Here is a 22,993-nt window from a genome sequence, read left to right as displayed (position 1 = left end):
AGCAGGGACCCTGCACTGCCCTGCCCAGCTGCCCCCAGTCTGCGGTGGCCAGCCCCAGCTCAATAATCAGCTATGGGAAGTCCTCAGATCTCCCCGGAGGGACAAGGAAATGTGACGCTGCAAGGAAACAGGCAGGCAAAATAATTCCCAGCAGAGAACACACCACCCAAAAGCCCTCTGTGGAGGAGAGGAGGTGCCTGGGGCAGGGCTCCACCAGCCCAAGGAACCAAAAGCCACTGTTCTGCTGCAGTGTGAGGAGCAGCCCAAGAGCAGGAACCTGCTGAGCAGCTCCTGCCCAGACAGAGCTGGGTCTTTCCTTCCAGCAGCTGCAGTGGGGCTTTCCTCTTTGTGGTGTGCCCTTAGAGGAGGTCCATGAGCCAGCGACCACCACAGAGGAGTTATCCTTCAAAATGACAAGGAACCACCAAGAACATGGAGCAAAATTATCCCCAGTCAGAGGCCACCAGTGCCAAGCAGAACAAACACCTTCACCCTGTGCCTGGGTTAAATCTTTTCTACCAAAACTGATTACATGCTTAGTCCTCTTATTCTGCTTATTTAATAACCCCTCTGCAGGTAACTACCCTGGGAAGTCAGCTAAAGTCAGGGAATGCTAGAACTAATCTGACTCATGACCAAACACCATTTCACTCTGATCCTGGACAGAGCAGTTGATTTTATTCTCATTTTCTGAGAACAGTATTAATCATATTTTTAGGCAAGATCCAACTCAGAGCAAGTCAGCCACAAAAAAGTGGGCCCCAAATCCCTAGAAGTGGGTGGGAATCACAATAAGTATCATAAAACAGTTTGCCTGGGCAGCTGAATCACTTTTCAATGCATAAAACAACATTTGGTTTCAGAATCATTTTCTGTCCAGTAACCTAGATAATTACAGCAGAATTTAATGGGGTTTTACAACAGGTCTGGATCTAACCTTATCTTGACTCTGCTCCAGACTAATAGAGTTGTCGTGTGCTCTTGTAAATCTTCTTTAGGGTTATTTTGCTGTAATATCTTTGGGATATTTCCCTAGAAAGCTGAGCCTGGAAAATGGCAGCTTTCAATTGTCATGATTACCTGGCAAGCAGGAGCTGTTACTGAAGTCCAGCCCAGCAAATGTGCCCACAAAACAGTCAGAGCTGCTGCCAGAGAAGAAATAAATGAGCAGTTAAACCTTGGATGGGTTAAATCTTGATAACTTGAATTCCACTGGTTTCCTTGTATCTTTGCCCAAATTTCCTATGAGATACAACAAAGGAAAAAAAGATTTTTCAAGTCTGTATTTACAAAAACACAACTCTTCACAGCTTAAAACAATTAAAATTAGAACATAGCATGGAAAATGTTGCCTAGTTAAATCTAAATTTATCTCTAAACCAATACCAAAGGGTGTTTGCATTTCCTCTTCGCTTTGCAACTTCTGGGACTTGTTTTATAGAGATTTTCCTGGGAAACAACTCTTTTGCTGTCCACCCAATCTTTCTCCCTTGATTATCCTGTATAGAAGACCCTTGGCATTTTTGCATCTTTCCAGTGGAAAAGTGGTGCCTGTAGCTCAGGGTAGGAGAAAGCAAACCTCTAGAACCTTGGAAAGCATCCTCCATGCTGAAGCCTGCCTGTGGCATTAGAGACCCCTGTTTTTTCTCTGTCACAGTGTATGGAAAGAGGAAAGACAGGAGATATCTTTTTGAGGAAAGACCAGTAATTTGGCAGGAATGAATAACTTGTTTCATGTTTAAAATATTCCGTCCTTGCAGGGAAGAAAGACAAAGGAGGTAGAAAGTTTGCCCAAACCCCAGAAGTTTCTCCTTACAGAAACCCTGTTTTCTTAACCCAATATGAATTGAGGCAAAAAAATTTTTTTAAAGTGTTCAGCCAAAAACTCCTGTCGGCAGAGGCAGCAGCAATCCGAGCTGGGGTTGCTCAGGGCTGCAGGTCGGCAGAAATAAGAGAAATCCTGTCCTCTGGAAACCGAATGATTAGAGCTGCGATCCGCGGATGGGGAAGTGGGGCGAGAGGGTCGACCTCCTTGCACTCTCCAGCCCCTGTAAGAGGGTCAAATCGGGATAGGAGAAACCGAGGGTTAATTCCAGAAGAGAAGCATCCCTATGAGTCGGGACCCCCGGAGTTGGGCGGGCAGTGGCCGGGGGCCGCGGGGGGCGGCCGCCCTTTCCCCCTACCTACCTCCTGCTGCTGCTGCTGCTGGTATTGCGGGCGGCGGGCGCGGGCGGTCCCGTCCCGCACGGCGCTCTTATAGGCGGCGGGGCGGGCGCGGGCCGTATGTAACCGGAGGCACGGCCCACCCCGCAGCACTGCCCGCACAGCGCCCGCAGGTGAGCACCACCATACGCGTGTCACCGCCTGCGAGGAGACAGGGGGACTGGGGATCGGGGAAACGCGTGTCGCCGCTTGCGGGGGGATCGGGACATTCGTGTCACCACCTGCGAGGGGATTGGTGACGCGTGTCAACCCCTATGGGGGACAGGAGTACCTGAGTGTTAGGGATGCGCGTGTCGCCACCTGCGGGGACGGGACAGGGGTCTTGGGGGATCAGGACACGCATGTCACCGCCTACGTGAGGACAAGGGTCCTGGGGCATCGGGGACACGCCTGTCGCCGCCGGCGAGGGGACTGGGACATGCGTGTCTCTGATTGTAGGAGGAAAGGGGTGCTGGGGGATGGCGGTCACACGTGTCCCCCGGGGGGGGGGGGGGGGTCGGAACATGCATGTCGCCGCCTGCGTGGGGAAAGGGGTCGTGGGGAATTGGGGACACACGTGTCCCCTCTTGCTTGGGGTAACTGGGGGATGGAGTCCATGCGTGTTATCATTTGCATAGAGGCTGGGGATTCAGTGTCACATGTTCCCACTTGGAGTCGGGGGGTCTGAGAGACCGGGACCACGCGTGTCCCTGCCTGCATGGGTGGGTGGGGGTCCTCGGCATCGGGGCCACGCGTGTTCTCACTTGCGTGGAAGTGGGAGGTCGGGACCCTGCCCTCGCGCGGGGACCCGGTAACCGATAACATGCACGCTGCTGCCTGCGAGGGGTTCTGTCTACACTCTCTACGAGTGTTCTCATTCGTGGAGGAGACAGGAGCTAGTGCTACTCCCCTTTTCTCCTGCTGGGCGGAGATGTTGGGGTGAGGCCGTATGGAGGAGGTCGGGCCACACACCCATGTCCCGAAGCGGGGGTCTCTGGGTGATGTGTGAGGACGGATGGGATGGGGCCATGCGTGTCCTCACCTACAGGGTGCGATGGAGCCACGCAAGTCCCTGCGGCGAGGGAGCGGTGCACGGGACACGGCGGGTTGGGGCGGTGCGGGGGCAGGCAGGGACCCCTTATGTTCCTCCAGGGGATGGAGTCCCTGCTGTGCTCTGGTGGCACTGAGGCAGCTGGCCTCAGGGGTGTCCCCATGTGAGAAAGCTGGGGACACCGCTGGCTCCTGCATGCAGGCTGGGATATTCTGGATGAGATGCAAGGCTGTGAAGATAGAGCCTGTTTTGAAACCCCGGGGATAGCTTGCTAATGTGGGAAGGTGGCAGCCCCCTAGTCTGTCTCACCAGCACTGGGGTGAGAGAGAAATTAACTGTGACTAACAAGGGATCAGGCCCCTGGCTTCTGGAATGACTTGAATCTGCTCTCCTCTACCAGTATGACCACACTAAGTTCTGCAGCAGGGCTGCTGCTCTGTCAGTTTTCTTTAGGTTTTAATTAAAATAATGAAAAAAAAATAAACGTCACTTTGGCTTGTAACAGAGCAGTGTAGGAAAAGCTGGAACCTCTGCATTGCTGCATCCCTTGGCAGCACAGCTTCTCTGAAATGGTGCTGGTCTTTGGATACACACCCACAGTGCTGGAAAGGAGACAAAAAGCCATATTTAGTGGAAAACCCTCTCTTGGAATTAAATTCAAATTTGGAATTCCCTGTGCATGGAAAGCCAGTGGTAGCATTGTTTCATTTGTGACTGTAAATCACTTCACTTTTCAGGGCTGGGAATCCCTCTCTTCTGTCAGCTGTTGATCAGAGTTTTAAAGGCTCAGGTCCCACTGGTAAAATCTTCTCTGGATCCAGGAGTTTTGTGGAAAAAGAGGTGGCAAAGCATCATGAGAAAGACTGGTCATGAGGGAGTGCTGTTGGGTTAGCTCAGAGGGGATCGAGAGGTCCTGTCGGCAGTACTTGCACACTTTGGGATGCCTGACTGTGAGCTAAGGTTCTTCCATCGTGTTTACAGATGGATTTTGCTTGAATGGGTCAATACCAGAGAAATTTCCAGCTGAAATGTGCTTATTTCTATAACAAAAAGTATGTTTCTGTAACAGAGCTGGCACAACTGAATGTGGATGATGAGTTGTGAGCCTATAGCTGGGGTACCCCAAGGGCCATTGGTCCTGCTCCAGCAGAAAGGTCTTCTCAGGCCAGCTGACACATCCTGACAGAACTTCCCCAAGGGTATGGGGTTTCACATGGCCCCTGCCAACTTCCCACAGTTGGGAGATACTGCTGCCTATGGCAGTGGAGTTTTACCAAGCAATAGAAACCTCAAAGAGCTGAGATTTTGGCCTGTGCATGTTCCTGGCCTCTGGGAGCAGCCCAGCTCCATCTCCCTTCATCTCCACTCCCTTTGCAGGTCCCTCCTTCCAAGAGCCAGTGGCCCATGCAACCTGCAGCGATGATGTTGAGTTGGACTGTGGTTCTGCTGGGGACATGGACCCTGGGGAGTAAGTGCACTTTCAGGGAAGGGGAGACCCAAAGGGAGATCCTGGATAGCTGATGCCTCTGAGGAGTTTCCTCTATCCCATGGGGCATCATATCAGAGCGACCTGGTCTAGTGGCAGGTGTCCTTGCCCATGGCAGGGCAAATGGAACTAGATGATGTTTGTGGTTCCTCCCAACCCGAACCATTCTGGGATTCTATGATTTTATGATGCAGTTTGTGAGGAGATAAGAAAAAATGGAGCAAAATGCAGGTGGGGAGACGTCCCTACTGCAGTTTAGATGTATGGATAGGAGCGGCATTTTTTTGATAGTATTACAGTAAAAACAATAAAAATTAACATAAAGGTTAACTGGTCCTGAAACATGAATGTAACTCCAGAGTCAAGGTCTTTCCTTGACTCAGACATTGTGGGATTTAGAAATAAGGAGAGACTTTTTCTGATTCAGTGAGAGAAGAGAAGAGAAGAGGAAGGTCCTTTTGGAGTAGACTAGTGGTGGCCAAAAATTGATTTGGGGACATCAGGACCGTAAGCATGAATTTCTAGTTTTAGATATTGTCCCTCAAAAGGAGTGCAAAACTTGTCTAAAGAACTGCTTGTATAGAAAGTCTCAGAAAGAATATGGGAAAATATCACAATACAAATATGAATCTGTAGTGGAGTTGCTCATTTCACACTTCTTTTCTTGCTGCTCACCAAGTGTGTCTGGTCTCTTCCAGGAGCCCAGGAGAACATTACCTGGGAGGTCCAGCGCTACGACGGCTGGTACAACAACCTTCTGTACCACAGCCGTGGCTCTGTGGGTGAGTGCCAGGCCTGGGGAGGGGACAGTTGGACAGGGTGAGGGGAGCTGGCACGTTGGCATCATTGCTTTATGGCTGAGAAAGAAACTCCTTTTGGACTTGAGCTTGAACCAGGCAGGTGAGCAGGCAGTGTCACCTTCTGTGACCCTGAGAGGTCCCTTGATGAACCTGGGAGCTCTGTTAGAGTTGCCTGGAGGGGACAGATAGCACAGTTTGTCTTAAATGTCCTGTCATATTGCCACTTCTAGCTGCTGCCCGGGTACTATCTGCAGGTTGCAATGGTGTTGGATCAGTCCCAGGGAAAACCTGTGCCTTTGTGAGACCACTTAAAATGTCCAAGGCAGGGAGGATCCAGCTCTTCCCAGCAGGTGTTTCAGTGATGGTCAGGGACCCCAGAGCTGCAAAAAACCATCTTTAGCCTAAATGGGCATGGAGTTCAAGCAGGATTCAACAGAAGGCTAGAGGCAGAAGAGTTCATGGTCTGGCGTGCTGGACCTACTGATTTTCTGCCCTGCACAGGGCAGATGCCATGTACTGGTCTGCACTGGGTGAGGCATTGGGGATTTCCCTCTGGCTTCCTCATGCCTACAGCCAACCCATGGGTTCAACTCTAGGAAATATCCCTGAGCCAGTGACCAGGGCAGATCAAGCAGGGTCTTATCTAAAATATTCAAGATTCTGAATTTCCTCTTTACTGCAGCCCAGATTAGTTACCAATCCAGTGACACGATGACACATAATTGCACAGCTTCCTCTGAGTCCAAATGGCTTTTTAACCTGACATGTGTGTCACCAGTCCTTTGGTTACACCAAAGCCTGACAGGGAAAACCAGCAGGTCCCTGGCAGAGCAGATCTCCCTCTTCCAGAGCAGATAGATCAGACCTTAACTTTTGGAAACCAACGTATGGGAACTAAGCCCCAAACTAAGGAATTCAGGATTGCCTCTGGGCTTTTCAATTTTGGGACTGGCAATGGGTGCAAAGTTTCTCTCTCAACTTCTCATCTGTTTTGCTGTTTCCCCTCCTTTTCCCTATGGTGCTGGCAAACCCCACACTTGTGTAGGATTGCACAGTCAACATGGGGCAGCTCAATATCACTCCAGTTGCCCACTGGAGCACCACCCCAGATCTCCAGGGGGCAACAGGGATGCATGTGGACAAGAGAAGGACAGCTGGAAGAGAGGGAGATAGAGATCTCCCTGGTTTAAAGAGGACGGACCCCAGTGTTGCAAGACGTTTTTCTGGGGGGACACCAAAGCTTGCATGTTCTTGGCCATTACGAGCATCTATGCCATCCTCTTGTTCTCCCTGGGATCCTCGCAGGTGCTGTGCCTCCTGTTGGGTATGACCTGGGCCCATTCCATGTTGTTTTGGTGCCACAGGTGCTCGGTTGCTGCGTCTCCTGCCAGCCAACTTTGCCGATGGTGTCTACCAGGCGTTGCAGGAGCCCCACGTGCCCAACGCTCGCCAGCTCAGCACCACAGTGGCACGAGGTCCCTCCGGGCTGCCCTCACATAGGAACACGACCGTGCTGGCTGTCTTCTTTGGTAAGACCTGGGGCCTGATATCGGCTGGAAAAATGCTAGTTTGTGTGGAAAAATGTTGGTTTCTCACACAGCCAAGGCCACATGTTGGAGTGCTCCTCACACACCCCTCCATAGCAGACCTACACAGGGAAGACAAAGCCCTGGGTGCCACCATCCCAAAGTAGTGTCCAGCCAGGAGACAGTGTCCAGTGTGGCTTTTTGATGGCCTCTGTCAGTTGACCCAAGTACTGATATTTGTCGTTTGAGAACTTCCTCTTTTGTTTTAGTGGTGGAGTTGCCCCATTGCAAAATGCCTGATGGATGCGATAAGGCTGTGCTGGGAGCGACTGCTGCCCTGAACTGCAAGTCAGAGCAGGAGCTCAGTGGGGGTCTTGGGTCTCCAAGCCCAGGGACATCTGTCTCTGGAAAATCTCAGAATCCCAGGATTATTTGAGTTGGAAAAGACCTTAAAGGTCATCTTGTTCCACTACACTTGGTTACTCCAAGCCCTGTCCAACCTGGCCTTGAACACTCTTGCTGCACATGGTGGTCCCCTGAGCCCACCTACAGCTCAGCTGCCCATCCTCATGTCCTGCTCCAGGTGCTGGTGGCAGCTGTCCTAGCTGCTGACCATGCTTGTGTCTCTGTCAGGTTTCCATGTGCTCTTGGACATCCTGGAGATGGAGAAACCCGGCTGCCCTGCTGAGTTTCTCAACATCTACATACCCACTGGAGACCCAGTGTTTGACCCCACTGGCAGTGGAGATGTGGTCCTGCCCTTCCAGCGTATCCGCTGGGCTGTGAAGACAGGGCAGAGTCCCAACAGCCCCCGGGAACAGGTAGGTGTGGTTGTCTTTGCTCTTTGCCCAACATCAGGGGCTGCAGCAGCCAAGGGGGTTTCCAAAATTCAAATGAGACCACCACTATTTCCTTAAAAATATACATCTCTCAAGTGTTTGAATCAATGAAATGAACCCAAAGTCCAAGGTTCACACTGAGCAACACTGGTGGTTGCCTGAGGTCAAGGCTTTTCTTGGACAAGGAAAACATAATTAGGTGAGTTAATGGAAGATTTTTTTTGGCTTGAACTCTTATCTTTAATAACATATCAACAAAGCTGAGCCAGCACTGTATATCAAGTTGTAAAGCTTCCCTGAATTTCAGTAATTTGGGGAAAAAATCCAGGTTTTACCCCAATTTCTCTGGATTTTGCTGTGCTGTTTGTATTCCCAAGATTTCTTTCATGCTGGAAAGATTCCCAGCCAAAAATCACTGGAGCACAGAGGAAACAGCTCTTTTGTTCCCAGTTTCCCCAGAGATGGGTTTAGTCCCCTTCCATCACACAGAGGGATTCACAGATGTTTGCTTCTGGTATAGCAAAAATAATTGCAGAGAAAAAAACCAAAATGTACTTACGAAAATCTTGACCTTGTCTTTTCCGGTACCTTGCACTAGTTCCTGAAGTTTGCACAGAGATTGTCGCTGTTTATCTTTGCATCCCGATAGCCCTTGTTAAAACAGGCGATGGGGCGGCTGCTTTGTAAAAACAAAAGAGCCAGACTGGGGCTTTTCGCACCTTTTTTTGCACCAAACCCTGACGCCTATTGATGCCTGTTCCCTGTGCCTGCCCTAGACCAACGAGGTGACGGGCTGGCTGGACGGCAGCTCCATCTACGGCCCCTTGCATTCCTGGAGCGACGCCCTGAGAAGCTTCTCGGGGGGACAGTTGGCGTCGGGGCCTGTCAGACGCCTCCCGAGGCAGACGGACGGGAGGGTCCCCATGTGGAAGGCGATCGATCCGTCCACGGGACAGGGTGGTACTGAAGGCATCTACGGTAATGGTGGCGTTCCCAATGTTTTTTCACCTGCTTGGGTCCACTCCTGACTGTGAGCAGAGTGAGCAGGTGGTCCCTGGAGCTGAGCCCAGAGTGAAAGGGCAGGGAATACAGTGGGGCAGGACATGTGGGTCAGGAGGGCTGTGGGAGAGCAGGCAGCTTCCCAGCCCAAGGGGGAGGAAGGTGTGTGCCCCAGTGAAGACATCATAGCAAGGGCAGTCCCTGAACTCCAGATGCCACATGTCCAGGAGACAGATGCTGGTCACTCTGATCCCAGGAGATCTGCTCTGGGGAAAGGGGCTGCCACTGATACAAACCCGCTAGGCTTGCTCTGAGTTCCTCACCTGCCCAGTTTTTGGTCCATGCTGGGGACCCAGTGCTGCTTCTCACTCACTCAGGCTCCTGGTCTCCCTGGGGAGGGAGGAAGGGTGAGGAGATGAGAGGACACTGGGCTGCAGCCACAGAGCTGGGAGTGCTTCTTCAGCCATGGGCAAAGCTAGACCCAGTGGTGACATCCCCCACTGAAGGTCCTGGTGGCTCTTGCAGACCTGGGAAGTGCCTGGGGGAATGAGAACCCCTTCCTGCAGGCTGTGAGCTTCGCCTGGTTTCGGTACCACAACCACTTGGCCACAGTGCTGGCTCAGCAGCACCCCGCCTGGTCCGATGAGGATCTCTTCCAGCACACTCGCAAGAGGGTCATTGCCACTTTCCAGGTGAGGGGTGGGAACCCCGGCTCCTCTGGGACCTCCAGCATCCTCCCTGGTGTTGGCCCTGACCCAGCCCCTCTGTTCCCTAGAGCATCGTTCTGTATGAGTGGCTGCCAACTCTGCTGGAGTCAGACATCCCAGAGTACAAAGGTGAGGGGTACAACAGGCAGTAGAGTGTGGGAAGTAGGGGTGGTGGGACCAGGGGAGGTGGGGGATGAGGTGGGAGAGGGAGCTTGGCCCCTTTTTCCTCCAGCCTGGCTGCTGCCTCCCAGGTTACCAGCAGCACCTGGACCCCAGCCTCTCGCCGGAGTTTGCGGCAGCTGCGGCACAATTCCTGGCCACCATGGTGCCACCGGGTGTTTATAAGAGGTAGGAGCAGCCTGGCAGGGCTGTGGGAGTGCAGTGCCCCTGCCAGGGAAGAGGATGCCTGAGCTGGGGTGGTAGCTGGGGATGGTGCCCATCCCTTCCCTATGTCCTGCTCTTGGCTTGGACGGCCAAGCCCTGTGTGCTCCGGGCAGCTGTGGCTAGGGCTGTAGGTCCAGCCCTCCTCTCCCTCTCCCTCTCCCTCTCCCTCTCCCTCTCCCTCTCCTCTCCCTCTCCCTCTCCTCTCCCTCTCCCTCTCCCTCTCCCTCTCCCTCTCTCCCTCTCCCTCCTCTCCTCTCCCTCTCCCTCTCCCTCTCCCCTCCCCTCTCTCCTCTCTTCCAGAGACACCAAGTGCCAATTCCATAACGTGTCTGGCCCCAGTGACTCATTCCCAGCAGTGCGGCTCTGCAACAGCTACTGGAGCAGAGAGGTACAGGAAAGGGAGTGCAGGATTCCTGAGGATATGGGAGGCTGGCTGGGAAGGGGTTTCATCCCTTGCTCTATTTTATGGAGGACACCACAAGGAAAAATAGGTGCAGAACATGATAGTAAGCCCAGGGTGTGAGATCCTCCCCATCCAGCATCACCAGATGCCTCCTTCAGCTGTGTCAGGCTCAGACCTCAAGGTTGAGCTGATGTAGAGGAAACGAGCCTGGAAGAAGTCCCTGATCCCCCTACATTCAGAATCTGCACCCCTGTGGGGGGTGTGGTGCTAGCTCCCATCCTTGGTCATTTAAGGAATCACCCAGTCTTCCCATCTCCCCTCAGAGGCCTGGGCTGCAGCAGGCAGAGGATGTGGACGACCTCCTGCTGGGGATGAGCTCACAGATTGCAGAGCAGGAGGACAACATTGTCGTGGAAGATCTCCAAGGTCTGTACTGCAGCTTCTCATCAGTGGGGAACCCTCACTCTTGGGGCTGTGCAGGGGGCAAGGTGTGGAGGCAAGTCCCATTGTCACCATCAGCAGCACCCAACCAAACAATGCTTCTGCTTCAGCCTTGTTGATGGAGGTGCAGAGAAGCTACAGGATGTGTTAAGCGTGCCCATGAGACCATTTTGGCAAGGGCATGGAGATGATCTCCATGTTCAGTGCAGCCCATGGCAGAGGAATGAGGCCAGCCCAGCATCTATGGCTCCTCTGGTTAGGCCTTGCCATCACCATGGCTTCAAATCCACATGCAGATTACTGGTATGGGCCCCTGAAGTATTCCCGCACTGACTATGTGGCCAGCTGGATCCAGCGTGGGCGAGACCTCGGCTTGCCAACCTATAACCAGGCCCGAGAGCGATTTGGGTTGAAACCTCTCCAGAACTGGTCAAATCTTGCCCCACACCTGGAGGCACAGGTAACAGGGAACTGGTCTGGGCACCGAATGTATGTGGGTCAATGTTGGGACATTCCAGACAGGAGCTAAATTCTGCAGCATCATAGGAAGAGGAAGCTCATGCCCTGCCCTATCTGACTTTTATGCCTACAGGGTTGTTGTATTGGGATAACTGTGTAATTACATGGCATGAATAAATCATCCTGCCCTGGTGCTAAGCTCCTGTTCCACTGGGCACTGTGCTCCTCCCAGAGCTGAGATGCCCTGGGAATGATGCTTAGTCCAAGCCATGAGCTCCAGGAAGGTGCCATGAGCACCTTCCCAGCCCACAGATGTGTGATGCCTGGGAAATGCACATTCCTTGCTTCTCCTGAGGCTTGCCAAGACTTTCTGGTGCCCCGGCAGAACTCCCTGTGCTCACATGTGTGTGGTGGGCGTTTCTCACCAGGTTCTGCAAAAGGTCGCTGCCCTGTATGGAAATGACATGGCTGGGCTGGAGCTGCTCCCTGGAGGCATGTTGGAGGCTGATGGCTCCCTGTTCAGTGCCATCATCCTGGAGCAGTTTGTGCGCCTGCGTGACAGTGACAGGTTTTGGTTCGAAAACACCAAGAATGGGTAAAGGCCTCTTCCCTATCTAGCATCTGCCCACTGCTCTGCAAGCCCCAGTAGTGCAGGGAAACTGGAGCTGGAGGAAAAAACATCGTCCGGCTTTCCCTGTTCCCTCCTGTTGCTGGTCAGTAACATCCACGGCCACCCCTGGTTCCCATGTCATTTTCCACAGGCTCTTCACAGAGGAGGAAATCAAGGAGATCCGTAACACCACCTTTCACAATGTCCTGGCTGCTGTTACCTATGCCAACCCCACAGACATCCAGATCCACGTGTTCACCTGGAGAAAGGGTGAGTGCAGGAGCGAATGGCTTCAGCAAGGCAGTGAGGGAAGCAGAGCCATCCCAGTGACACAGCCAGTGTCACACATCGGGGTTGTTACCTTCTGTGATCATAAGTCAGCAAAACGGGTACAAAATGCAAGGGTTGCTTGTAAACAAGACATTGATGCAATGATGCAGATGTGAAAGAGGAATGCAGTCCAGGCATGATCCCAAGGGGAAAAGGCATAGAATCATAGAATCAAACAAGTTGGAAAAGACCCCTGAGATCACCAAGTCCAACCCTTGATCCAACACCACCGTGGTTACTAGACCATGGCATGGTACTGTGTTTGGCAATATGCCTTTTCCTCTTGGAATCTTGCCACACCCCTCCCATTTACCAGAAGCATTTCATCTGGGTCACATTCTAGCCCTTGTAAGGTATTTTTGTTTCCTTGGCATGCACTCCATGTAATTGTACCAGGAGAACTCCCTGGATTCACTGTGTCTGAATGAGCAGAGGCTCTGAGCCCAAATTTTTCATGGCCTAGGGTGCTTCTTACTCAGCCCATCCCATTGGGGAAGTGATGGTGCTGAACCCACAGAGCTCTTGAGTCCACTTCTGTGCTTGGTTTGCTGTGGCAGACAAAGGTTCAACCCAAAACCAAAGGCTGTCCCCAGTATTTGGAGTTTAACTCAAACATCCCAATTTTGGAGTGCTCCCTGGGTGACTCAGGCATGAGCCCCATCCACACCTTAGCGAAGAGGTTCCTGGGGGTGATGGAGATGAGATGGGTACAAGGTTGGTGACACTCACAGCTTGTCTCCCCTTGCAGGGGACCCGTGCCCCCAGCCCCAGCAGCTGACAGCTCAACACTTGGCCAACTGCATGCCCATGGTGGTGCTGGACTATTTTGCAGGCAGCGGTGCAGGCTTTGGGATCATCATTGTTGTCCTCTGCTGTCTGCCTTTGGGTTTGTCTCTCCATTTCCTTACCCTTCTTCTCTTCCACCTTTCCACCAGAGAAAGGGGCTGAGTGCCCATGGACCAAGCACCTCCTGGCAGGAACTGCTGAGTCCTGGTCGCTCCTGAGGTCCTTGAGCTGGCAGTGTCCTTGGGCACCAGAAGGGAGCCAAAAGTTGGAAGGAGATTTGTGATATCTCACACCTCTTTCTCCTGTGTGTCCTCAGTGACTCTGTTTGTTGCCTGGATCGTCGCTGCTTTCCGCAAGAGAGATTTCAAGAAGCTGCAGAAGCAGCAGAGCGCCAGTGTGCGCACAAAGGTGACCGGCGAGGCCACACACGGTGAGGTGGCATTGCCAACTCTATGACAATGTCTGGTGATGCTGCTGGAGTTAGGGCACATAGCAAGGCAGGGCTGGGCCTGGGGCTTTTATCTAGATGGGATGTAAGGAGGAACTGTTTCCCTAGGATGGTCAAGCAGTGGAGCAGGGAGCCCAGAGGGCTTGGTAGCCCATCCTATCCAAGATCTAACTAGATAAATCCTTGAGCAGACTGACCTGTGGCTGGTCCTACTTTGGTCAGGAGGTTGGGCAAGGGACCCTTCCAATCCGAGTCCCCTCCAACCTGAGTCATCATACGACCCTCTAATTCCAACCCTCCCCAGTCACACCTTGCCTGAAGGAAACCCATGTAAAGCAATTGCATCAGTAGCTACAAGATAGGGACTGTATTTCCTTGCTCTGGGTACTGGAAAAATCCTACCTCCCTGCTCCCTATTTTGTACTCCTGTGGCCGTGTGCTTGAGCTGTGCAGTTGGGAGATCATTACTCCTTTAAGATGTGCCTGTTCATGAAATCTCTTCCAAACTGCATTTGGGTGAAGGAGGTGCTGGCATGAGTAGGAACCTGGGTGCCCCTTTCCAGCTGAGTCCTGTGCTCTCTCCCATCAGCCATCGAGTGGCACGGGCCCAAGACAGACAGCTGTCCTGTCTGCATCCAGCTCCAAGCTGACAAAGTGCTCAAAGTGCTGGATGGGAGAGGGTCTGTGATGCGTAGCATCAACCTGAAAGCCTACCAAAGGGTGGAGGTGATCCTCTCTAACAACAAAGGGAACAAAGCTCTGCTCCTGAAGAGCCCAAAGGAGTATGATCTGGTGAGTACCATGATTCTTGGGGTTTGACATCTTTCCCTGGACTCTCCACAGTCCTCTGCACAACTCAGTCAGGGCACTGGGAACAGTGTAGGTCCTTGAAGGATGGTTGTGGCCTCCTGAAAACCACCAGGTCCAGCCCATACCATGAGCTGAGCCTCTGATGATCACAGCCAGTCGGTGGGGTCCTTTGCAGATGCTGCTTTTCTGCGAGGAGGCCGAGAGGAGCAGCTTTGTCAAGAAGCTACAGAACTACTTGAATGAGAGTGGCCTCCACCTGCATCTGTCTGAGATGAAGGAGCAGAATCTGATGAAACAGGCAGTCACTCAGAAGCAGAGAAAACAAATTCTGGAGACTTTCTTCAGGCACCTGTTTGCTCAGGTGTGTAGAGGTGTGGCAGGCTCGGGTGTCTGGAAGAAGGTATTTCTGTATTGATTAAGCAATGAATGCTTATGCTGTTGCTCTCCATAAGAGCTGGTAAACTAGACTCAAGGAAACTCCTAATAATTCCAGGACCGAGGGACATTTTCCTTTACAGAAGACAAAGGGAGATCTGCTGCAGTGATATAAGTGTCTAAAGTTGCAAAGAGGCTTTTGAATGATGTAACTGAGGTCTCCAGAGTGGTCAGTGGTGTGAAAATCACATTGTGTAGGAGAGACACAGGACTTTCCCCATGGTATTTGTCATGAGTTTTGTGCCAGGAGAGCCACCAGTGTTTGTGCAATGGGTCAGGAAGGAAACACCAACCAGTACTCACAGGGTTTCTTTTGTGGGAAACAACCTGCAGGTGCTGGAAATCAACAGGTCCAATGCCGGAGAGCTCAACTTTGAATCTTCACAGAAGGCAAGGGAGTCTCTGACGTGTGAGCTGAGCAGGGCTGAGTTTGCTGAGGCCCTGGGGCTCAAGGCACACTCCATGTTTGTGGAGTCCATGTTCTCCCTGGCTGACAAAGATGGCAACGGCTACATCTCCTTCCGGGAATTCCTGGACATCTTGGTGGTCTTCATGAAAGGTGGGAGCTGGGGCTGGTTGGTGACTCCATCTGTTATCCTTAGTCCTGTCTCTAGGCTCTGGCAGAATGAAGGACAAGGTCCATCCAGCAGGTCAATCCATAGGCACTACTACAGATTAAAATTCCCTTCACTTAGGACAAGCTCAACTTGAATTATGAGGCAGTGATCATGTAATTGTGTTTTCTGAAGACTGTTCATGAGGGGAGCTACTTTCTACCACCACAGACACGTCTGCCCTGTCTGCTGAAGGGACCACACATCCTGTCCTTGAGAGATCATAGCAACTGTGTCTAACATCTGATTCTCCCTAAATGACCACTGGAAAGGTGGATTCATAGATGGAGGTCTCAAATGCCAGATTCAATCAGAACAGCTCCCAGAAAATCATTGCTGTGTAAAAGTACATTTTGATTTTGCAAAATAATGTCCAAGGATGTGTATCTACTCAGTGTTTCACCTTGTACTTGAGAGAGTCAGTGGAAGGGTGAGGTTTCACTGCTGCAGGTCTATGTGCTCAAAGACAGTGTTTAAAAGCATCTTTGTTAATGAAAATGTGATCTTTTCCTTACTTCACCTCTCCCTCTCCCCACTAGGGTCCCCAGAGGAGAAGTCCCAGGTGATGTTCAGGATGTATGACATCGATGAAAATGGGTTCCTCTCCAAGGAGGAGTTTCTGAGGATGGTCAGGTACTTCTCCTCCTCTCTCGATATGTTTTCACAATGTCTTTAGACACACGTCTCCAAAAGCAGATCCCAGTTTCTGTGCTTCAGTCCCCAAAAATCTCATGGGCTCAACACTCACAACCACTCCCATAAAACTTGTCTGGAGCTCTGCCGTGTTATGTGAACCAATTAACTGATGTTCCTGTCTCCCCTCCTTGTTCCAGGTCCTTCATTGAGATCTCCAACAACTGCCTGTCGAGAGAACAGGCAGAGCAGGTGACTGAATCCATGTTTCGGGCCTCAGGGTTTCAGGACAGGGATGAGCTGACATGGGAGAATTTCCACTACATGCTGCGGGACCACAACAACGAGCTTCGTCTCACCCATCTCTGTGTCAAAGGTCAGTGGGCATGAGCACTGGGTCACCCCAGGCCCTGCAGGGTGGAAGGAAATGGGCAGCGCCCATTGGAACTCCCAAATCCTGTCCTGTCAATTCCTCCAGCCCAACTGCAGTAATGGGGCATCAGCTGTTACTTCATGTGCAACATGTTTGGGTCAGCTCAGAGCTTCTCCCTGCCCATGGGAGAATGCTAATCCTCGTCTTGCATACTCTGAATGGCTGTCTGTCCTTTTGGCTCCCCAAAGGTGTCCCTGAGGTGTTCAAGCAAAACCTGCACAACTCTGTCTCCTTCATAAAGAAAGAGCCAAAAGGGTAAGCTCCACTCCTTGGTCTTATTTCTGCTATTCATTCTCTTTCTGCCCCAGTGCATATCCCCAACCCTTCCAACAAATGCTCCCACCAGGTGTTGGCACTCCCAGTGCTGGGGAAGTGGGATGATCCTGGTAGGAGGTGCTCACCAGACACAGGAGTGGGGCTGCTGCCCTCCTCCCTGGGCACAGCCAGAGGGGAGGAACTGCCTCTTGCAGAGCCCCTATTGCATCCCCTACATGGGGGTGGGAGTCCTGCCTTGCTTTTCAGAGGGAAGGGTTATGTTGAAGAAAATACAGCCCATGAGCAATTAAAGTTAACAAACAGATTTTTGGGAAAGAGCTGGACACCTTCCCAGTTGAGCCTGAGATGGGAAGCAGGGAAAAGGGGATAATTTTGCCAAGCCTTTCCTGCAAATAGGGCTTTGGGCTAGACATAGCTCTATTTCCAACAGAACCATCTCAGAGGAGGAGAGAGACCCAAATCTGGACACTGTGAGCCACTACATGGAGCGAGAAGGACAAGAGCTGAGGAAGAGACCAGGTAGAAAGTGAGTACAGCCTCTTCTGTATGTTTGTGCTTCTGGGGTTCAGGTTCAGCCTGTTTGCTGAACGTGCCCCATTCAGACCGGACAACCCTCCAATCAAATGGCACTTGTGCAAGGAGGCTCCCACTGGCCAAGGAGCTACAGGAACAGCCCCAACCCGGCGGGGACGGTGTCATAGCTGGGTCTGGGTTATGTACCTCTACAAAATAAACAAATGACGTGGCCAACTCCAGGGTCTGGGATAGTGTTTTTTAGAGAGGGGTCTTGTCTGACAGTTCCTGCCTGCACTCCTCCATTGGGAATGCTGCTGGGTCACCTGGGCTGTCTGCAAGAGCTGCAGGAAAGACTCTGGTCCTCACTGCTGTGGCAGCATCAAGTATTTCTGCAAGGAATCAGTTCAATTGTTGTTACTGTTAGCCAGAATATCTTGGTTTGCCATAGTTGCTCCAATTAAGGAAATTCATCTTCTGTGGAATCATTTTGGACAGTTGAAAATTACTATAAAAATCATGTCTGACAGTTCTTATCTATGATTTTACTTATGAGTCACTGTTTGCACATCTGTTATCAGGTTTTACAATAGTTAAGGAATAGGCTGACCTGAGATCACCCTCTGACTTGTGCTCTGCAGGTCACCCCATCTCTGATGTGCAGAGGCGGCCACAGCACTTTGAGAGGCAGCCCCAAATCTGGGCAGCGTGGCCCTGAGCTGGGGAAACCTCGCAGTGACACCAGCCCTCCTGTCTTTGCCAGGGGGAACCAGTACCAGCTGCGCCTGTACACTGAGGCGCAGAGGAAGAGATACGAGCAGAGCCGAGTTCAGCAGAAGATCCAGGAGTTCAAGCGCTTCATTGAGAATTACCGGCGCCACATAGTCTGTGTCATCCTCTTCTCCGCCATCACCGCCGGCGTGTTTGCGGAGAGAGCCTACTGTGAGTGCCCACATAGCCCTGCTGCCCCTCACATGGGCTTGGTGCCTCAAAGCTGTTGGTTGTGCTGGGTGTGGCGGGGTGTTGCCTGGCACAGCTTTGGGCAACAGTGTCACTCCTCTCCTGGAATAACCAAAGGATCACTGAGGTTGGAAAGAACCCTCTGGAAGGGTCTGGTCCACTGCCCTGCTCAGAGCAAGGCCATTTCTAAAGCTGAAATCAGGCTGCTGAAGGCCTTGTCTAGATAAGGTGCGAAGAGCTCCAAGGTTGGTGATCCCACCACCTCTCTGGGCCTGTGTTAGTTTTTGACCATCCTCCCTATGAAGAGTTTTTATTTTACATCAAACCTGAGCTTCCTCCCATGAAACTCATGCTGTTGCCTCACATTCTTCCACTGTGCATCTCTTAGAACAACTTTGACTCTCCTGCCTGTGTACAACCATGAAGTGGTTGGAGACAGTCACCAGGTCTTCCCTGACCCACCTCCCCCAACCCGAACAAGCCCATTTTCCCTCAGCCTTTCCCCTGTGTGACATCCTCCATCCCCCACCCATCCTGGTGGCCTCCACTGGACTCTCTTTCAGTTTGTGTAGGCCTCTTATACTGGATTCCCCAACTAAGGCCACAGTCCCAAGGTGCAGTTTCCCAGTGCCCACCAGAGGAGGACAATCGCCTCCCTGGACCTCTAAGGATACCCTTTCACCCAGCAGTTCTGGGGGCTCATGCCCCTTTTCCCACACAAACCTATCCCTGGTGACCTCTTTTTGGTGAAGCCACACAGGTGGCCACCCCCTTGTTGCAAGAAAGGTCATGGCTGGGGACATTGACCCCTCTGCTCTCTCTCCCCAGACTATGCCTTTGCATCCCCCAGCACTGGAATTGCACAGACCACCTTTGTGGGGATCATCATCTCCCGGGGAGCAGCTGCCTCTATCTCCTTCTTGTACTCCTACATCCTGCTTACCATGTGCCGCAACCTCATCACCATCCTGCGGGAGACCTTCCTCAACCACTACATCCCTTTTGATGCCGCCATTGATTTCCACCGCTGGATTGCCATGGCAGCCCTGATTTTCTCAGGTGTGTGGGCTGCTGGTGGATGTGCTGCCCACAAACCACAGCTAAAGCAAAAGGGCCAGGCAGGACCAGGCAGAAGTTTGAAGACCCTGCAGAGACATAGATGCCTTATAGTAGAGATGAGGAGGAATCTCCAGGTCCCTGGGGACATCAGCAGGGTCTGACACATCTCCATCCACATCAAGTGATGCTTCTTTCTCCCTGTTTTTGTCTTCACAGTGCTCCACACTGCAGGTCATGTAGTGAATGTCTACATCTTCTCAGTCACACCTCTCAGCGTGCTGTCCTGTCTCTTCTCTAATGTCTTCACAAATGATGGGTAGGTGGGATTTAGAGCAGAGTCCAGACAGTGTCCTGGGCACGGATAGGAATGAAAATGGAAACCAAGAGTTCATTCTGGTCACTCCATGGTGCAATCTCTTGTCCCTCTCCAGGTCACAGCTCCCACAGAAATATTACTGGTGGTTCTTCCAGACTGTTCCAGGTGAGAACACCTAGCAGATAGATCTGCACACCTTTGTGTGGATGGGCAGCCCCCTGCCCAGGCAGGTAGAGTCCCTGTAGGAGTCTCCTCTTCCCCCTAGGACATTCCAGAGTTTCCTCCAACAGGTATGACAGGAGTGTTGCTGCTTGTGGTCCTTGCTGTGATGTATGTGTTTGCCACCTACCACTTCCGACGCGTCAGCTTCCAGGGCTTCTGGATCACTCACCACCTCTATGTGCTGCTCTATGTCCTGGTAAAGGATTTGGGCTGGGAGGGAGGAGTGGTGCAAATGCACTGTAAACATGTGGGTTGTCAGTGCAGCTAACGAGATGGAATAGCTGTGATGGTTGCAAGGGAGCTGGTGGTCCCAGTCCTGGCCTCCCTGCTGCTGCTGAGCTGCCACCAGATCAGTCCCTGGGGCAATGGCTTGCCCTGTTAATGGGTTCTGTTCCCTGCCCAGGTCATTATCCACGGCAGCTACGCACTGATCCAGCAGCCCCGTTTTTACATCTACTTCATCATCCCGGCTCTCATCTACAGTGCAGACAAGCTGCTCAGCCTGAGCAGGAAGAAGGTGGAGATCAGCGTGGTGAAAGCCGAGCTCCTGCCCTCAGGTACCACAGCATCCCTGGCCACAGGGCACCAGCCCAGCCTGGGCTCTGCAAGAGCGTCAGGAATTCCAGTGATAGAGGAGCCTCCACCTCTCAACATCTCCACCTTACCAGAGCCACCATCTCCGTCTCCCCACAGGTGTCACCCACCTCCAGTTCCAGCGGCCGCAGGACTTTGACTACAAGTCCGGGCAGTGGGTGCGCATTGCCTGCGTGGCCCTGGGCACCACTGAGTACCACCCCTTCACCCTGACCTCAGCACCACACGAGGACACGCTGAGTCTGCACATCCGTGCTGTGGGGCCCTGGACCACCCGCCTGCGGGAGCTCTACTCCCCAGAGAACCTGGCCCTCATCGGCAAACTGCCCAAGGTGAGCCCTGCACAAGATGTTACGCAGAGGGACATCCGAGCCCAAGGGCAGCTCAGCAAGGGGGTTGTGCCAAGGCTGAGGTACTTCTCCAGCCCTGAAGGCAACCAAGACCTGAGCAAGCAGAGATAGGAGATGCTCTGCTAATGGCTGACTCCCTTCCAGCTCTACCTGGATGGGCCTTTTGGGGAGGGCCACCAGGAGTGGAACAAGTTTGAGGTGTCAGTGCTGGTGGGAGGAGGCATCGGGGTGACACCCTTCGCATCCATCCTCAAGGACCTGGTCTTCAAGTCATCTATAAACTCAAAGCTGCTGTGTAAGAAGGTAAGAGGAAGCATCTGAAAGACAAGCCCTCCCAAGATGCCTCCTGCTGCTGCTGGCCTCTTTGGAGGTAAAATCCTCCACGGAACCCATGGAATTGCGTAAGGGTGCTGGCTGTCCTCTGAGCCTCATTCCCATGTGCCACAGATCTACTTCATCTGGGTGACACGAACACAGCGGCAGTTTGAGTGGCTGACAGACATCATCCGGGAGGTGGAAGAGTTGGACAGGAACAACTTGGTCTCTGTGCACATCTACATCACGCAGCTGGCCGAGAAGTTCGATCTGCGCACCACCATGCTGGTGAGCCTTGCCCCCCACCAGGGAGGCTGCCGTGCCAGGCTGTGCAAGGCCATGCTGGGCCATCTGACGTGCACCAATCTCTCTTCCAGTACATCTGCGAGCGGCACTTCCAGAAGGTGCTGAACAAGAGCCTGTTCACGGGGCTGCGCTCCATCACCCACTTTGGGCGCCCTCCCTTCGTACCCTTCTTCAACTCGCTGCAGGAGGTGCACCATGAGGTCAGTGCCTGGCTGGGGACGGGGCACACCCACTGGCCAGTGGAGGACTGGTCCCAGCTTGTCCCCAGGGTCCTAGAGAGCTTGGTGGCATCTGCACCAAGACAGGGCAGAAGGGGCACCAATCCTGCTTTCCCTCCAGAGCCAGGTTGAGCTGCAGTAGTCGGCAGTGTCCCATGCTAGCCAAACACCCCCTGCTATTGCGGGATCCCAGCTGCAAGCACTGCCCAGGTCTCGGGACTCCCATCCTTCCTCCATTGTCCTCACAGCCTCCATAGCCACCACAGATTTAACAGCCCTCACAGAAATGACAGTCTTCCCAAAAGCCTCCACAGGCTACAGAGAGCACCACCATTGTCCATGCCCAAAGCTGTCAGAGGGCAAGGGGCCGAGGGGAGCTGGACTGCAAGGAGAGCTGGTCTGACCTGTGTCTGACCCCTTTGGCTTCCCCCTTCCCAGGTGCAGAAGATTGGGGTGTTCAGCTGTGGCCCACCTGGGATGACGAAGAGTGTGGAACAGGCTTGTTGGCAGATGAACAAGAAGGACCAGACCTACTTTGCACATCACTATGAGAATTTCTGACCCTACCCCACGCTGTTTCACCCTGAGCTGCAGTCTGGTCCATCCCAGCAACTGGGCAGCAATGCAGTGGGTGGCCATGGTCCCAGGCTCCCACCCACCATCACCCCCCAGAGAAAGCCATGCATGGCCAAGAGCAGGGACACTGAGACCTGCAGAGCTGAGACTGGTGTGCCAGTACATCATCACCCCACATAGCCCCAGTGTGAGTCTCTGAGCCCAGAGCATACTGCTACCATCCACGCACTGCTGCAGCCCCAAGCCCAGAGTTGGGCTGCATGTCCCAATCAAAAAACCACAGTGTTTGAGTTAAGCCCAGTTCTGCCAGATTAATCCCACAACACAGACCTTGTGCCCTGCTGTGGGACTCAGGGAATGTCTCTGACCAGCTTTGGGGAACAGCTTGGTGCCTGCACAACCTGAATTCACAGCACTTTGCCCCAAGACCCATGTGGAGCACACGTGGGGTGAGGAGCCAAAGAGCTCCCCAACATCCCTCTCCTTGAAACAGACTCAGTTTTCTGAATACGCTCGTGGGTGCCTGCTTGTTAGCTCTCTGAGCCTTTTCTGGGTTTACCAAGGGCCTTAGTTGTGTTTGCATTGACTTTTTTCAGCAGCATCACTGTCCTTCGATCAGGGATCACTTGTGCTTGTTTAAGTAATGCCTGGCTTTGCATCACTGCCGCTCTTGCAGGCTGTGGTTGAGCTTAAATAAAGCTGTTCAAAGTATTCAAACACTTACCTCTTGTACTTGGTTCTTGGTCCCCTGGAGATTTGCCATACTCGTGGCACAGTGCTGGCCTTGCTCTTGGCACAGAGCATTAACTCCAGCTCACTGGGAAATGGGTTAAACTGGAGTGAGGGTCCCCTGCACTGGTGACATACGTGGGGTCAGGGTGGGGGATACAGA

General features: G+C 52.6%; 1 protein-coding gene across 1 annotated transcript; it reads left to right on the top strand.

Moving 5' to 3' along the window:
- Positions 1 to 4,657: 4,657 nt before the first annotated feature.
- Positions 4,658 to 22,086, top strand: DUOX2 (dual oxidase 2). The gene is made up of 33 exons (XM_050309475.1): positions 4,658 to 4,721; positions 5,438 to 5,521; positions 6,904 to 7,068; positions 7,699 to 7,886; positions 8,681 to 8,882; positions 9,429 to 9,595; positions 9,679 to 9,739; positions 9,862 to 9,958; positions 10,295 to 10,382; positions 10,721 to 10,823; positions 11,135 to 11,298; positions 11,726 to 11,892; positions 12,059 to 12,177; positions 12,986 to 13,123; positions 13,340 to 13,453; positions 14,061 to 14,263; positions 14,457 to 14,642; positions 15,050 to 15,275; positions 15,870 to 15,963; positions 16,164 to 16,339; positions 16,585 to 16,651; positions 17,103 to 17,198; positions 17,949 to 18,127; positions 18,974 to 19,204; positions 19,421 to 19,520; positions 19,636 to 19,685; positions 19,811 to 19,938; positions 20,146 to 20,299; positions 20,436 to 20,668; positions 20,831 to 20,989; positions 21,134 to 21,289; positions 21,379 to 21,507; positions 21,964 to 22,086. Exons 1-33 carry the CDS (start codon positions 4,658 to 4,660, stop codon positions 22,084 to 22,086), a joined length of 4,611 nt encoding a protein of 1,536 aa, XP_050165432.1.
- The last annotated feature ends 907 nt before the right edge of the window (positions 22,087 to 22,993 follow it).

The sequence above is a fragment of the Myiozetetes cayanensis genome, unplaced genomic scaffold (genome assembly GCF_022539395.1).
Source record: "Myiozetetes cayanensis isolate MyiCay16 unplaced genomic scaffold, myiCay2020 scf14, whole genome shotgun sequence".
NCBI classification, from domain to species: domain Eukaryota; kingdom Metazoa; phylum Chordata; class Aves; order Passeriformes; family Tyrannidae; genus Myiozetetes; species Myiozetetes cayanensis.
Note: the sequence above shows the minus strand (reverse complement) of the source record. Positions and strands in the feature narration are given on the sequence as shown.